At 43.8% G+C, this 12,923-nt stretch overlaps 2 protein-coding genes across 2 annotated transcripts in view; both read right to left on the bottom strand.

Annotated features, from left to right (window-relative positions):
- Nucleotides 1-6,095, bottom strand: part of LOC110368138 (mucin-5AC) — a 36,382-nt gene extending 30,287 nt beyond the window's left edge. Inside the window, exons 1-2 of the mRNA XM_036135077.1 lie at nt 1,232-6,095; nt 502-713 (exon numbers count right to left, since the gene is read on the bottom strand). Of these exons, the coding sequence (XP_035990970.1) occupies nt 502-713; nt 1,232-6,073 (5,054 nt within the window). The 5' untranslated portion in view covers nt 6,074-6,095. The remainder of the gene's footprint in view (nt 1-501; nt 714-1,231) is intronic.
- Nucleotides 6,096-7,986: 1,891 nt separating this feature from the next.
- Nucleotides 7,987-9,025, bottom strand: LOC118562612 (uncharacterized protein YBL113C-like). The gene has a single exon (XM_036135095.1). It carries the CDS (start codon nt 8,952-8,954, stop codon nt 7,989-7,991), a length of 966 nt encoding a protein of 321 aa, XP_035990988.1. The 5' UTR covers nt 8,955-9,025; the 3' UTR covers nt 7,987-7,988.
- Between the last annotated feature and the right edge of the window lie 3,898 nt (nt 9,026-12,923).

Raw genomic sequence — 12,923 nt, forward strand, 5'->3', positions numbered from 1 at the left:
TCACGCCCTGATGAAGCCAATAGGACCACGTCATCCGCAAATAGCAGAGACGCAATCCTAAGGCCACCAAAACAGATCCCCTCAACACCTTGGCTGCGCCTAGAAATTCTGTCCATAAAAGTTATGAACAGAATCGGTGACAAAGGGCAACCTTGGCGGAGTCCAACTCTCACCGGAAACGAGTCCGACTTACTGCCGGCAATGCGGACCAGACTCTGACACCGGTCGTACAGAGACCTGACAGCCCTTATTAAAGGGCCCGGTACTCCATACTCCCGGAGTACCCCCCACAGGACCCCCCGAGGGCCACAGTCGAATGCCTTCTCCAGATCCACAAAGCACATGTAGACTGGTTGGGCAAACTCCCATGAACCTCCAGGATCCTGCTGAGGGATAATATTTCACTTTTACACAATATTTGATTAGATGTCCGTATACAATCTGTTGTCTACAAAATCCTGCTACTGTGCAATATTAATTCAGTTTCCTGCAAAAACTTACATTTCTTGGGTGCTGTTACAGCTCCTGTTTTTCACAATGCTGAAGACGTCCTTAACCAGACTTGAAGAAAGACTGACCAACAAAGGTCTGAGTTCCACCTTCAGCCATTGCAGGAACTCTTCATCACTAACAGCCGTAGGAGAGAAATCTTTATCCAGCACTTCCTTGAGAAAGGCTAATTTCATGCCCTGTGTGTAATTGGAGGACTGGGTCTGTGGGGAAATGTATTTTTAGGATGAGGATGAAGTAAAAACTTGAACAAAGTGGTATGCTGAAAAGCACAAGGGTTGTTTTTCTTTCTCTTGAGGGAAATTCTACGCTAGAGATTAAAATCAAAAATGGCATGTACTGAAAAATTCCTGAGATTTACATTCTGAAGAAGCTGGAAGACAACACCTTAATGTTAAAAACTAACATGTTCATTTGAATACTGCAATCTTATTTGTTATTGTGAATGCAGTTTATTTTGTATACGTTGGTGTAAAATATATGAAAGAGGAAGGTCCATAAATCTGTCCATAAATCTACAATGGAATACTACAAATGGTTGAAAATTTTCAAACACTTCAGGAGTCGAAACTAATTTCTCAGAGCTAAGAAATGTATTAAATATGCAAAAAAGATGGAGATTACCTAAAAAGGTAGCAGGTTAAACAGCTAAAACTAAATTTCTAATGAAATAGGATGTAGAAAAAATATGACCTCAATCCACCAAAGATCCAGTTCTCACCTGAGCACTAGCTGGTGAAAAGGATGTAGCTGACCCAGAGGTGGTTGGTGACATTTCAGAACCAATGCGATCGTTTGTTGTCTGTGTGACAGAGCTAGTCGAAACATCTGCTGTCTCTTTCTTAGAGATTGTTGTGGATTCCACTGTTGAAGCTCTAGACCTTGTTGCAGTAGACTCTGGTTCTGACGTAATAGGACTGGGTGCAGTATTGGTTGTTTCTGTCCTGGTACTAGTTGAAGTCTGCTTAGCTGCAGTGCTAACACTGGTTTTAGCATTTGTCATAGTCTCACTGCTTGTTGTAGCAGATGTTGTTGACACCCCACTGTGAGTTGCAATGAGTGGTGTTATTGTTCCAGCATTGGTTTTAGGAAATGCCGTTGTTGTCCCAGTGGTAGTTCCCCCATCAGGAGATGCTGTCATTGTGCCAGTTGGAACCCCTGTTGCTGATGTTGTCGCACCATTAACTGTATCTATTGTTGCTGTCAGAACATGAGGTGAGGAATCTGTTGCTGTTGTTGTCATCCCACTAGTCAAAGCATCTTCTGTTGACTTCCCAGTAGTGGATGTAGTGCTACGTTTTGTTATATACAAACTTGTTTCACCAGTGTTTGTTGCCATCATGGTGATAGTTCCAGCATCTTTTGTTGAAGTCCCAGCACTGATTGAAACCTTTGCTGTGGAGTCAGTAGCTGCAGCAGTCATGTCTGTTGTTCCAACAGAGGTCATGGAATCATCAGTTGATTTTCCAGCAGTGGTTGCAGAATCAGTTGTTGTCCTCTGTGAAGTTTTTCCAGTGTTGGCTGTTGCTGACCCAAAGGTTGTTTTTCCACCAAATGTTGATATTTCAGAACCAGTGAGAGTGTTTGTTGTCTGTGTGACAGAGCTAGTCGAAACATCTGCTGTCTCTTTCTTAGAGATTGTTGTGGATTCCACTGTTGAAGCTCTAGACCTTGTTGCAGTAGACTCTGGTTGTGAAGTAATAGGACTGGGTGCAGTATTAGTTGTTTCTGTCCTGGTACTAGTTGAAGTCTGCTTAGCTGCAGTGCTAACACTGGTTTTAGCATTTGTCATAGTCTCACTGCTTGTTGTAGCAGATGTTGTTGACACCCCACTGTGAGTTGCAATGAGTGGTGTTATTGTTCCAGCATTGGTTTTAGGAAATGCCGTTGTTGTCCCAGTGGTAGTTGCCCCATCAGGAGATGCTGTCATTGTGCCAGTTGGAACCCCTGTTGCTGATGTTGTTGCACCATTAACTGTATCTATTGTTGCTGTCAGAACACGAGGTGAGGAATCTGTTGCTGTTGTTGTCATCCCACTGGTCAAAGCATCTTCTGTTGACTTCACAGTAGTGGATGTAGTGCTACGTTTTGTTATATACAAACTTGTTTCACCAGTGTTTGTTGCCATCATGGTGATAGTTCCAGCATCTTTTGTTGAAGTCCCAGCACTGATTGAAACCTTTGCTGTGGAGTCAGTAGCTGCAGCAGTTATGTCTGTTGTTCCAACAGAGGTCATGGAATCATCAGTTGATTTTCCAGCAGTGGTTGCAGAATCAGTTGTTGTCCTCTGTGAAGTTTTTCCAGTGTTGGCTGTTGCTGACCCAAAGGTTGTTTTTCCACCAAATGTTGATATTTCAGAACCAGTGAGAGTGTTTGTTGTCTGTGTGACAGAGCTAGTCGAAACATCTGCTGTCTCTTTCTTAGAGATTGTTGTAGATTCCAGTGTTGAAGCTCTAGACCTTATTGCAGTAGACTCTGGTTGTGACGTAATAGGACTGGGTGCAGTATTGGTTGTTTCTATCCTGGTACTAGTTGAAGTCTGCTTAGCTGCAGTGCTAACACTGGTTTTAGCATTTGTCATAGTCTCACTGCTTGTTGTAGCAGATGTTGTTGACACCCCACTGTGAGTTGCAATGAGTGGTGTTATTGTTCCAGCATTGGTTTTAGGAAATGCCGTTGTTGTCCCAGTGGTAGTTGCCCCATCAGGAGATGCTGTCATTGTGCCAGTTGGAACCCCTGTTGCTGATGTTGTTGCACCATTAACTGTATCTATTGTTGCTGTCAGAACACGAGGTGAGGAATCTGTTGCTGTTGTTGTCATCCCACTGGTCAAAGCATCTTCTGTTGACTTCACAGTAGTGGATGTAGTGCTACGTTTTGTTATATACAAACTTGTTTCACCAGTGTTTGTTGCCATCATGGTGATAGTTCCAGCATCTTTTGTTGAAGTCCCAGCACTGATTGAAACCTTTGCTGTGGAGTCAGTAGCTGCAGCAGTTATGTCTGTTGTTCCAACAGAGGTCATGGAATCATCAGTTGATTTTCCAGCAGTGGTTGCAGAATCAGTTGTTGTCCTCTGTGAAGTTTTTCCAGTGTTGGCTGTTGCTGACCCAAAGGTTGTTTTTCCACCAAATGTTGATATTTCAGAACCAGTGAGAGTGTTTGTTGTCTGTGTGACAGAGCTAGTCGAAACATCTGCTGTCTCTTTCTTAGAGATTGTTGTAGATTCCAGTGTTGAAGCTCTAGACCTTATTGCAGTAGACTCTGGTTGTGACGTAATAGGACTGGGTGCAGTATTGGTTGTTTCTATCCTGGTACTAGTTGAAGTCTGCTTAGCTGCAGTGCTAACACTGGTTTTAGCATTTGTCATAGTCTCACTGCTTGTTGTAGCAGATGTTGTTGACACCCCACTGTGAGTTGCAATGAGTGGTGTTATTGTTCCAGCATTGGTTTTAGGAAATGCCGTTGTTGTCCCAGTGGTAGTTGCCCCATCAGGAGATGCTGTCATTGTGCCAGTTGGAACCCCTGTTGCTGATGTTGTCGCACCATTAACTGTATCTATTGTTGCTGTCAGAACATGAGGTGAGGAATCTGTTGCTGTTGTTGTCATCCCACTAGTCAAAGCATCTTCTGTTGACTTCCCAGTAGTGGATGTAGTGCTACGTTTTGTTATATACAAACTTGTTTCACCAGTGTTTGTTGCCATCATGGTGATAGTTCCAGCATCTTTTGTTGAAGTCCCAGCACTGATTGAAACCTTTGCTGTGGAGTCAGTAGCTGCAGCAGTCATGTCTGTTGTTCCAACAGAGGTCATGGAATCATCAGTTGATTTTCCAGCAGTGGTTGCAGAATCAGTTGTTGTCCTCTGTGAAGTTTTTCCAGTGTTGGCTGTTGCTGACCCAAAGGTTGTTTTTCCACCAAATGTTGATATTTCAGAACCAGTGAGAGTGTTTGTTGTCTGTGTGACAGAGCTAGTCGAAACATCTGCTGTCTCTTTCTTAGAGATTGTTGTGGATTCCACTGTTGAAGCTCTAGACCTTGTTGCAGTAGACTCTGGTTGTGAAGTAATAGGACTGGGTGCAGTATTAGTTGTTTCTGTCCTGGTACTAGTTGAAGTCTGCTTAGCTGCAGTGCTAACACTGGTTTTAGCATTTGTCATAGTCTCACTGCTTGTTGTAGCAGATGTTGTTGACACCCCACTGTGAGTTGCAATGAGTGGTGTTATTGTTCCAGCATTGGTTTTAGGAAATGCCGTTGTTGTCCCAGTGGTAGTTGCCCCATCAGGAGATGCTGTCATTGTGCCAGTTGGAACCCCTGTTGCTGATGTTGTTGCACCATTAACTGTATCTATTGTTGCTGTCAGAACACGAGGTGAGGAATCTGTTGCTGTTGTTGTCATCCCACTGGTCAAAGCATCTTCTGTTGACTTCACAGTAGTGGATGTAGTGCTACGTTTTGTTATATACAAACTTGTTTCACCAGTGTTTGTTGCCATCATGGTGATAGTTCCAGCATCTTTTGTTGAAGTCCCAGCACTGATTGAAACCTTTGCTGTGGAGTCAGTAGCTGCAGCAGTTATGTCTGTTGTTCCAACAGAGGTCATGGAATCATCAGTTGATTTTCCAGCAGTGGTTGCAGAATCAGTTGTTGTCCTCTGTGAAGTTTTTCCAGTGTTGGCTGTTGCTGACCCAAAGGTTGTTTTTCCACCAAATGTTGATATTTCAGAACCAGTGAGAGTGTTTGTTGTCTGTGTGACAGAGCTAGTCGAAACATCTGCTGTCTCTTTCTTAGAGATTGTTGTAGATTCCAGTGTTGAAGCTCTAGACCTTATTGCAGTAGACTCTGGTTGTGACGTAATAGGACTGGGTGCAGTATTGGTTGTTTCTATCCTGGTACTAGTTGAAGTCTGCTTAGCTGCAGTGCTAACACTGGTTTTAGCATTTGTCATAGTCTCACTGCTTGTTGTAGCAGATGTTGTTGACACCCCACTGTGAGTTGCAATGAGTGGTGTTATTGTTCCAGCATTGGTTTTAGGAAATGCCGTTGTTGTCCCAGTGGTAGTTGCCCCATCAGGAGATGCTGTCATTGTGCCAGTTGGAACCCCTGTTGCTGATGTTGTTGCACCATTAACTGTATCTATTGTTGCTGTCAGAACACGAGGTGAGGAATCTGTTGCTGTTGTTGTCATCCCACTGGTCAAAGCATCTTCTGTTGACTTCACAGTAGTGGATGTAGTGCTACGTTTTGTTATATACAAACTTGTTTCACCAGTGTTTGTTGCCATCATGGTGATAGTTCCAGCATCTTTTGTTGAAGTCCCAGCACTGATTGAAACCTTTGCTGTGGAGTCAGTAGCTGCAGCAGTTATGTCTGTTGTTCCAACAGAGGTCATGGAATCATCAGTTGATTTTCCAGCAGTGGTTGCAGAATCAGTTGTTGTCCTCTGTGAAGTTTTTCCAGTGTTGGCTGTTGCTGACCCAAAGGTTGTTTTTTCCACCAAATGTTGATATTTCAGAACCAGTGAGAGTGTTTGTTGTCTGTGTGACAGAGCTAGTCGAAACATCTGCTGTCTCTTTCTTAGAGATTGTTGTAGATTCCAGTGTTGAAGCTCTAGACCTTATTGCAGTAGACTCTGGTTGTGACGTAATAGGACTGGGTGCAGTATTGGTTGTTTCTATCCTGGTACTAGTTGAAGTCTGCTTAGCTGCAGTGCTAACACTGGTTTTAGCATTTGTCATAGTCTCACTGCTTGTTGTAGCAGATGTTGTTGACACCCCACTGTGAGTTGCAATGAGTGGTGTTATTGTTCCAGCATTGGTTTTAGGAAATGCCGTTGTTGTCCCAGTGGTAGTTGCCCCATCAGGAGATGCTGTCATTGTGCCAGTTGGAACCCCTGTTGCTGATGTTGTTGCACCATTAACTGTATCTATTGTTGCTGTCAGAACACGAGGTGAGGAATCTGTTGCTGTTGTTGTCATCCCACTGGTCAAAGCATCTTCTGTTGACTTCACAGTAGTGGATGTAGTGCTACGTTTTGTTATATACAAACTTGTTTCACCAGTGTTTGTTGCCATCATGGTGATAGTTCCAGCATCTTTTGTTGAAGTCCCAGCACTGATTGAAACCTTTGCTGTGGAGTCAGTAGCTGCAGCAGTCATGTCTGTTGTTCCAACAGAGGTCATGGAATCATCAGTTGATTTTCCAGCAGTGGTTGCAGAATCAGTTGTTGTCCTCTGTGAAGTTTTTCCAGTGTTGGCTGTTGCTGACCCAAAGGTGTTTTTTCCACCAAATGTTGATATTTCAGAACCAGTGAGAGTGTTTGTTGTCTGTGTGACAGAGCTAGTCGAAACATCTGCTGTCTCTTTCTTAGAGATTGTTGTAGATTCCAGTGTTGAAGCTCTAGACCTTATTGCAGTAGACTCTGGTTGTGACGTAATAGGACTGGGTGCAGTATTGGTTGTTTCTATCCTGGTACTAGTTGAAGTCTGCTTAGCTGCAGTGCTAACACTGGTTTTAGCATTTGTCATAGTCTCACTGCTTGTTGTAGCAGATGTTGTTGACACCCCACTGTGAGTTGCAATGAGTGGTGTTATTGTTCCAGCATTGGTTTTAGGAAATGCCGTTGTTGTCCCAGTGGTAGTTGCCCCATCAGGAGATGCTGTCATTGTGCCAGTTGGAACCCCTGTCGATGATGTTGTCGCACCATTAACTGTATCTATTGTTGCTGTCAGAACACGAGGTGAGGAATCTGTTGCTGTTGTTGTCATCCCACTAGTCAAAGCATCTTCTGTTGACTTCCCAGTAGTGGATGTAGTGCTACGTTTTGTTATATACAAACTTGTTTCACCAGTGTTTGTTGCCATCATGGTGATAGTTCCAGCATCTTTTGTTGAAGTCCCAGCACTGATTGAAACCTTTGCTGTGGAGTCAGTAGCTGCAGCAGTCATGTCTGTTGTTCCAACAGAGGTCATGGAATCATCAGTTGATTTTCCAGCAGTGGTTGCAGAATCAGTTGTTGTCCTCTGTGAAGTTTTTCCAGTGTTGGCTGTTGCTGACCCAAAGGTGTTTTTTCCACCAAATGTTGATATTTCAGAACCAGTGAGAGTGTTTGTTGTCTGTGTGACAGAGCTAGTCGAAACATCTGCTGTCTCTTTCTCAGAGATTGTTGTGGATTCCAGTGTTGAAGCTCTAGACCTTGTTGCAGTAGACTCTGGTTGTGACGTAATAGGACTGGGTGCAGTATTGGTTGTTTCTGTCCTGGTACTAGTTGAAGTCTGCTTAGCTGCAGTGCTAACACTGGTTTTAGCATTTGTCATAGTCTCACTGCTTGTTGTAGCAGATGTTGTTGACACCCCACTGTGAGTTGCAATGAGTGGTGTTATTGTTCCAGCATTGGTTTTAGGAAATGCCGTTGTTGTCCCAGTGGTAGTTGCCCCATCAGTAGATGCTGTCATTGTGCCAGTTGGAACCCCTGTTGCTTATGTTGTTGCACCATTAACTGTATCTATTGTTGCTGTCAGAACACGAGGTGAGGAATCTGTTGCTGTTGTTGTCATCCCACTGGTCAAAGCATCTTCTGTTGACTTCACAGTAGTGGATGTAGTGCTACGTTTTGTTATATACAAACTTGTTTCACCAGTGTTTGTTGCCATCATGGTGATAGTTCCAGCATCTTTTGTTGAAGTCCCAGCACTGATTGAAACCTTTGCTGTGGAGTCAGTAGCTGCAGCAGTCATGTCTGTTGTTCCAACAGAGGTCATGGAATCATCAGTTGATTTTCCAGCAGTGGTTGCAGAATCAGTTGTTGTCCTCTGTGAAGTTTTTCCAGTGTTGGCTGTTGCTGACCCTAAGGTGGTTTTTCCACCAAATGTTGATATTTCAGAACCAGTGAGAGTGTTTGTTGTCTGTGTGACAAAGCTAGTCGAAACATCTGCTGTCTCTTTCTTAGAGATTGTTGTGGATTCCAGTGTTGAAGCTCTAGACCTTGTTGCAGTAGACTCTGGTTGTGACGTAATAGGACTGGGTGCGGTATTGGTTGTTTCTGTCCTGGTACTAGTTGAAGTCTGCTTAGCTGCAGTGCTAACACTGGTTTTAGCATTTGTCATAGTCTCACTGCTTGTTGTAGCAGATGTTGTTGACACCCCACTGTGAGTTGCAATGAGTGGTGTTATTGTTCCAGCATTGGTTTTAGGAAATGCCGTTGTTGTCCCAGTGGTAGTTCCCCCATCAGGAGATGCTGTCATTGTGCCAGTTGGAACCCCTGTTGCTGATGTTGTCGCACCATTAACTGTATCTATTGTTGCTGTCAGAACACGAGGTGAGGAATCTGTTGCTGTTGTTGTCATCCCACTAGTCAAAGCATCTTCTGTTGACTTCCCAGTAGTGGATGTAGTGCTACGTTTTGTTATATACAAACTTGTTTCACCAGTGTTTGTTGCCATCATGGTGATAGTTCCAGCATCTTTTGTTGAAGTCCCAGCACTGATTGAAACCTTTGCTGTGGAGTCAGTAGCTGTAGCAGTCATGTCTGTTGTTCCAACAGAGGTCATGGAATCATCAGTTGATTTTCCAGCAGTGGTTGCAGAATCAGTTGTTGTCCTCTGTGAAGTTTTTCCAGTGTTGGCTGTTGCTGACCCAAAGGTTGTTTTTCCACCAAATGTTGATATTTCAGAACCAGTGAGAGTGTTTGTTGTCTGTGTGACAGAGCTAGTCGAAACATCTGCTGTCTCTTTCTTAGAGATTGTTGTAGATTCCAGTGTTGAAGCTCTAGACCTTATTGCAGTAGACTCTGGTTGTGACGTAATAGGACTGGGTGCAGTATTGGTTGTTTCTATCCTGGTACTAGTTGAAGTCTGCTTAGCTGCAGTGCTAACACTGGTTTTAGCATTTGTCATAGTCTCACTGCTTGTTGTAGCAGATGTTGTTGACACCCCACTGTGAGTTGCAATGAGTGGTGTTATTGTTCCAGCATTGGTTTTAGGAAATGCCGTTGTTGTCCCAGTGGTAGTTGCCCCATCAGGAGATGCTGTCATTGTGCCAGTTGGAACCCCTGTCGATGATGTTGTCGCACCATTAACTGTATCTATTGTTGCTGTCAGAAAACGAGGTGAGGAATCTGTTGCTGTTGTTGTCATCCCACTAGTCAAAGCATCTTCTGTTGACTTCCCAGTAGTGGATGTAGTGCTACGTTTTGTTATATACAAACTTGTTTCACCAGTGTTTGTTGCCATCATGGTGATAGTTCCAGCATCTTTTGTTGAAGTCCCAGCACTGATTGAAACCTTTGCTGTGGAGTCAGTAGCTGCAGCAGTCATGTCTGTTGTTCCAACAGAGGTCATGGAATCATCAGTTGATTTTCCAGCAGTGGTTGCAGAATCAGTTGTTGTCCTCTGTGAAGTTTTTCCAGTGTTGGCTGTTGCTGACCCAAAGGTGTTTTTTCCACCAAATGTTGATATTTCAGAACCAGTGAGAGTGTTTGTTGTCTGTGTGACAGAGCTAGTCGAAACATCTGCTGTCTCTTTCTCAGAGATTGTTGTGGATTCCAGTGTTGAAGCTCTAGACCTTGTTGCAGTAGACTCTGGTTGTGACGTAATAGGACTGGGTGCAGTATTGGTTGTTTCTGTCCTGGTACTAGTTGAAGTCTGCTTAGCTGCAGTGCTAACACTGGTTTTAGCATTTGTCATAGTCTCACTGCTTGTTGTAGCAGATGTTGTTGACACCCCACTGTGAGTTGCAATGAGTGGTGTTATTGTTCCAGCATTGGTTTTAGGAAATGCCGTTGTTGTCCCAGTGGTAGTTGCCCCATCAGGAGATGCTGTCATTGTGCCAGTTGGAACCCCTGTTGCTGATGTTGTTGCACCATTAACTGTATCTATTGTTGCTGTCAGAACACGAGGTGAGGAATCTGTTGCTGTTGTTGTCATCCCACTAGTCAAAGCATCTTCTGTTGACTTCCCAGTAGTGGATGTAGTGCTACGTTTTGTTATATACAAACTTGTTTCACCAGTGTTTGTTGCCATCATGGTGATAGTTCCAGCATCTTTTGTTGAAGTCCCAGCACTGATTGAAACCTTTGCTGTGGAGTCAGTAGCTGCAGCAGTTATGTCTGTTGTTCCAACAGAGGTCATGGAATCATCAGTTGATTTTCCAGCAGTGGTTGCAGAATCAGTTGTTGTCTTCTGTGAAGTTTTTCCAGTGTTGGCTGTTGCTGACCCTAAGGTGGTTTTTCCACCAAATGTTGATATTTCAGAACCAGTGAGAGTGTTTGTTGTCTGTGTGACAGAGCTAGTCGAAACATCTGCTGTCTCTTTCTTAGAGATTGTTGTAGATTCCAGTGTTGAAGCTCTAGACCTTATTGCAGTAGACTCTGGTTGTGACGTAATAGGACTGGGTGCAGTATTGGTTGTTTCTATCCTGGTACTAGTTGAAGTCTGCTTAGCTGCAGTGCTAACACTGGTTTTAGCATTTGTCATAGTCTCACTGCTTGTTGTAGCAGATGTTGTTGACACCCCACTGTGAGTTGCAATGAGTGGTGTTATTGTTCCAGCATTGGTTTTAGGAAATGCCGTTGTTGTCCCAGTGGTAGTTGCCCCATCAGGAGATGCTGTCATTGTGCCAGTTGGAACCCCTGTTGCTGATGTTGTTGCACCATTAACTGTATCTATTGTTGCTGTCAGAACACGAGGTGAGGAATCTGTTGCTGTTGTTGTCATCCCACTGGTCAAAGCATCTTCTGTTGACTTCACAGTAGTGGATGTAGTGCTACGTTTTGTTATATACAAACTTGTTTCACCAGTGTTTGTTGCCATCATGGTGATAGTTCCAGCATCTTTTGTTGAAGTCCCAGCACTGATTGAAACCTTTGCTGTGGAGTCAGTAGCTGCAGCAGTTATGTCTGTTGTTCCAACAGAGGTCATGGAATCATCGGTTGATTTTCCAGCAGTGGTTGCAGAATCAGTTGTTGTCTTCTGTGAAGTTTTTCCAGTGTTGGCTGTTGCTGACCCTAAGGTGGTTTTTCCACCAAATGTTGATGTTTCAGAACCAGTGAGAGTGTTTGTTGTCTGTGTGACAAAGCTAGTCGAAACATCTGCTGTCTCTTTCTTAGAGATTGTTGTGGATTCCAGTGTTGAAGCTCTAGACCTTGTTTCAGTAGACTCTGGTTGTGACGTAATAGGACTGGGTGCAGTATTGGTTGTTTCTGTCCTGGTACTAGTTGAAGTCTGCTTAGCTGCAGTGCTAACACTGGTTTTAGCATTTGTCATAGTCTCACTGCTTGTTGTAGCAGATGTTGTTGACACCCCACTGTGAGTTGCAATGAGTGGTGTTATTGTTCCAGCATTGGTTTTAGGAAATGCCGTTGTCCCAGTGGTAGTTCCCCCATCAGGAGATGCTGTCATTGTGCCAGTTGGAACCCCTGTTGCTGATGTTGTTGGACCATTAACTGTATCTATTGTTGCTGTCAGAACACGAGGTGAGGAATCTGTTGCTGTTGTTGTCATCCCACTGGTCAAAGCATCTTCTGTTGACTTCCCAGTAGTGGATGTAGTGCTACGTTTTGTTATATACAAACTTGTTTCACCAGTGTTTGTTGCCATCATGGTGATAGTTCCAGCATCTTTTGTTGAAGTCCCAGCACTGATTGAAACCTTTGCTGTGGAGTCAGTAGCTGCAGCAGTCATGTCTGTTGTTCCAACAGAGGTCATGGAATCATCAGTTGATTTTCCAGCAGTGGTTGCAGAATCAGTTGTTGTCTTCTGTGAAGTTTTTCCAGTGTTGGCTGTTGCTGACCCTAAGGTGGTTTTTCCACCAAATGTTGATGTTTCAGAACCAGTGAGAGTGTTTGTTGTCTGTGTGACAAAGCTAGTCGAAACATCTGCTGTCTCTTTCTTAGAGATTGTTGTGGATTCCAGTGTTGAAGCTCTAGACCTTTTTGCAGTAGACTCTGGTTGTGACGTAATAGGACTGGGTGCAGTATTGGTTGTTTCTGTCCTGGTACTAGTTGAAGTCTGCTTAGCTGCAGTGCTAACACTGGTTTTAGCATTTGTCATAGTCTCACTGCTTGTTGTAGCAGATGTTGTTGACACCCCACTGTGAGTTGCAATGAGTGGTGTTATTGTTCCAGCATTGGTTTTAGGAAATGCCGTTGTCCCAGTGGTAGTTCCCCCATCAGGAGATGCTGTCATTGTGCCAGTTGGAACCCCTGTTGCTGATGTTGTTGCACCATTAACTGTATCTATTGTTGCTGTCAGAACACGAGGTGAGGAATCTGTTGCTGTTGTTGTCATCCCACTAGTCAAAGCATCTTCTGTTGACTTCCCAGTAGTGGATGTAGTGCTACGTTTTGTTATATACAAACTTGTTTCACCAGTGTTTGTTGTCTGTGTGACAGAGCTAGTCGAAACATCCGCTGTCTC

The sequence above is a fragment of the Fundulus heteroclitus genome, unplaced genomic scaffold (assembly GCF_011125445.2).
Source record: "Fundulus heteroclitus isolate FHET01 unplaced genomic scaffold, MU-UCD_Fhet_4.1 scaffold_99, whole genome shotgun sequence".
In the NCBI taxonomy this organism is placed as follows: Eukaryota; Metazoa; Chordata; class Actinopteri; order Cyprinodontiformes; family Fundulidae; genus Fundulus; species Fundulus heteroclitus.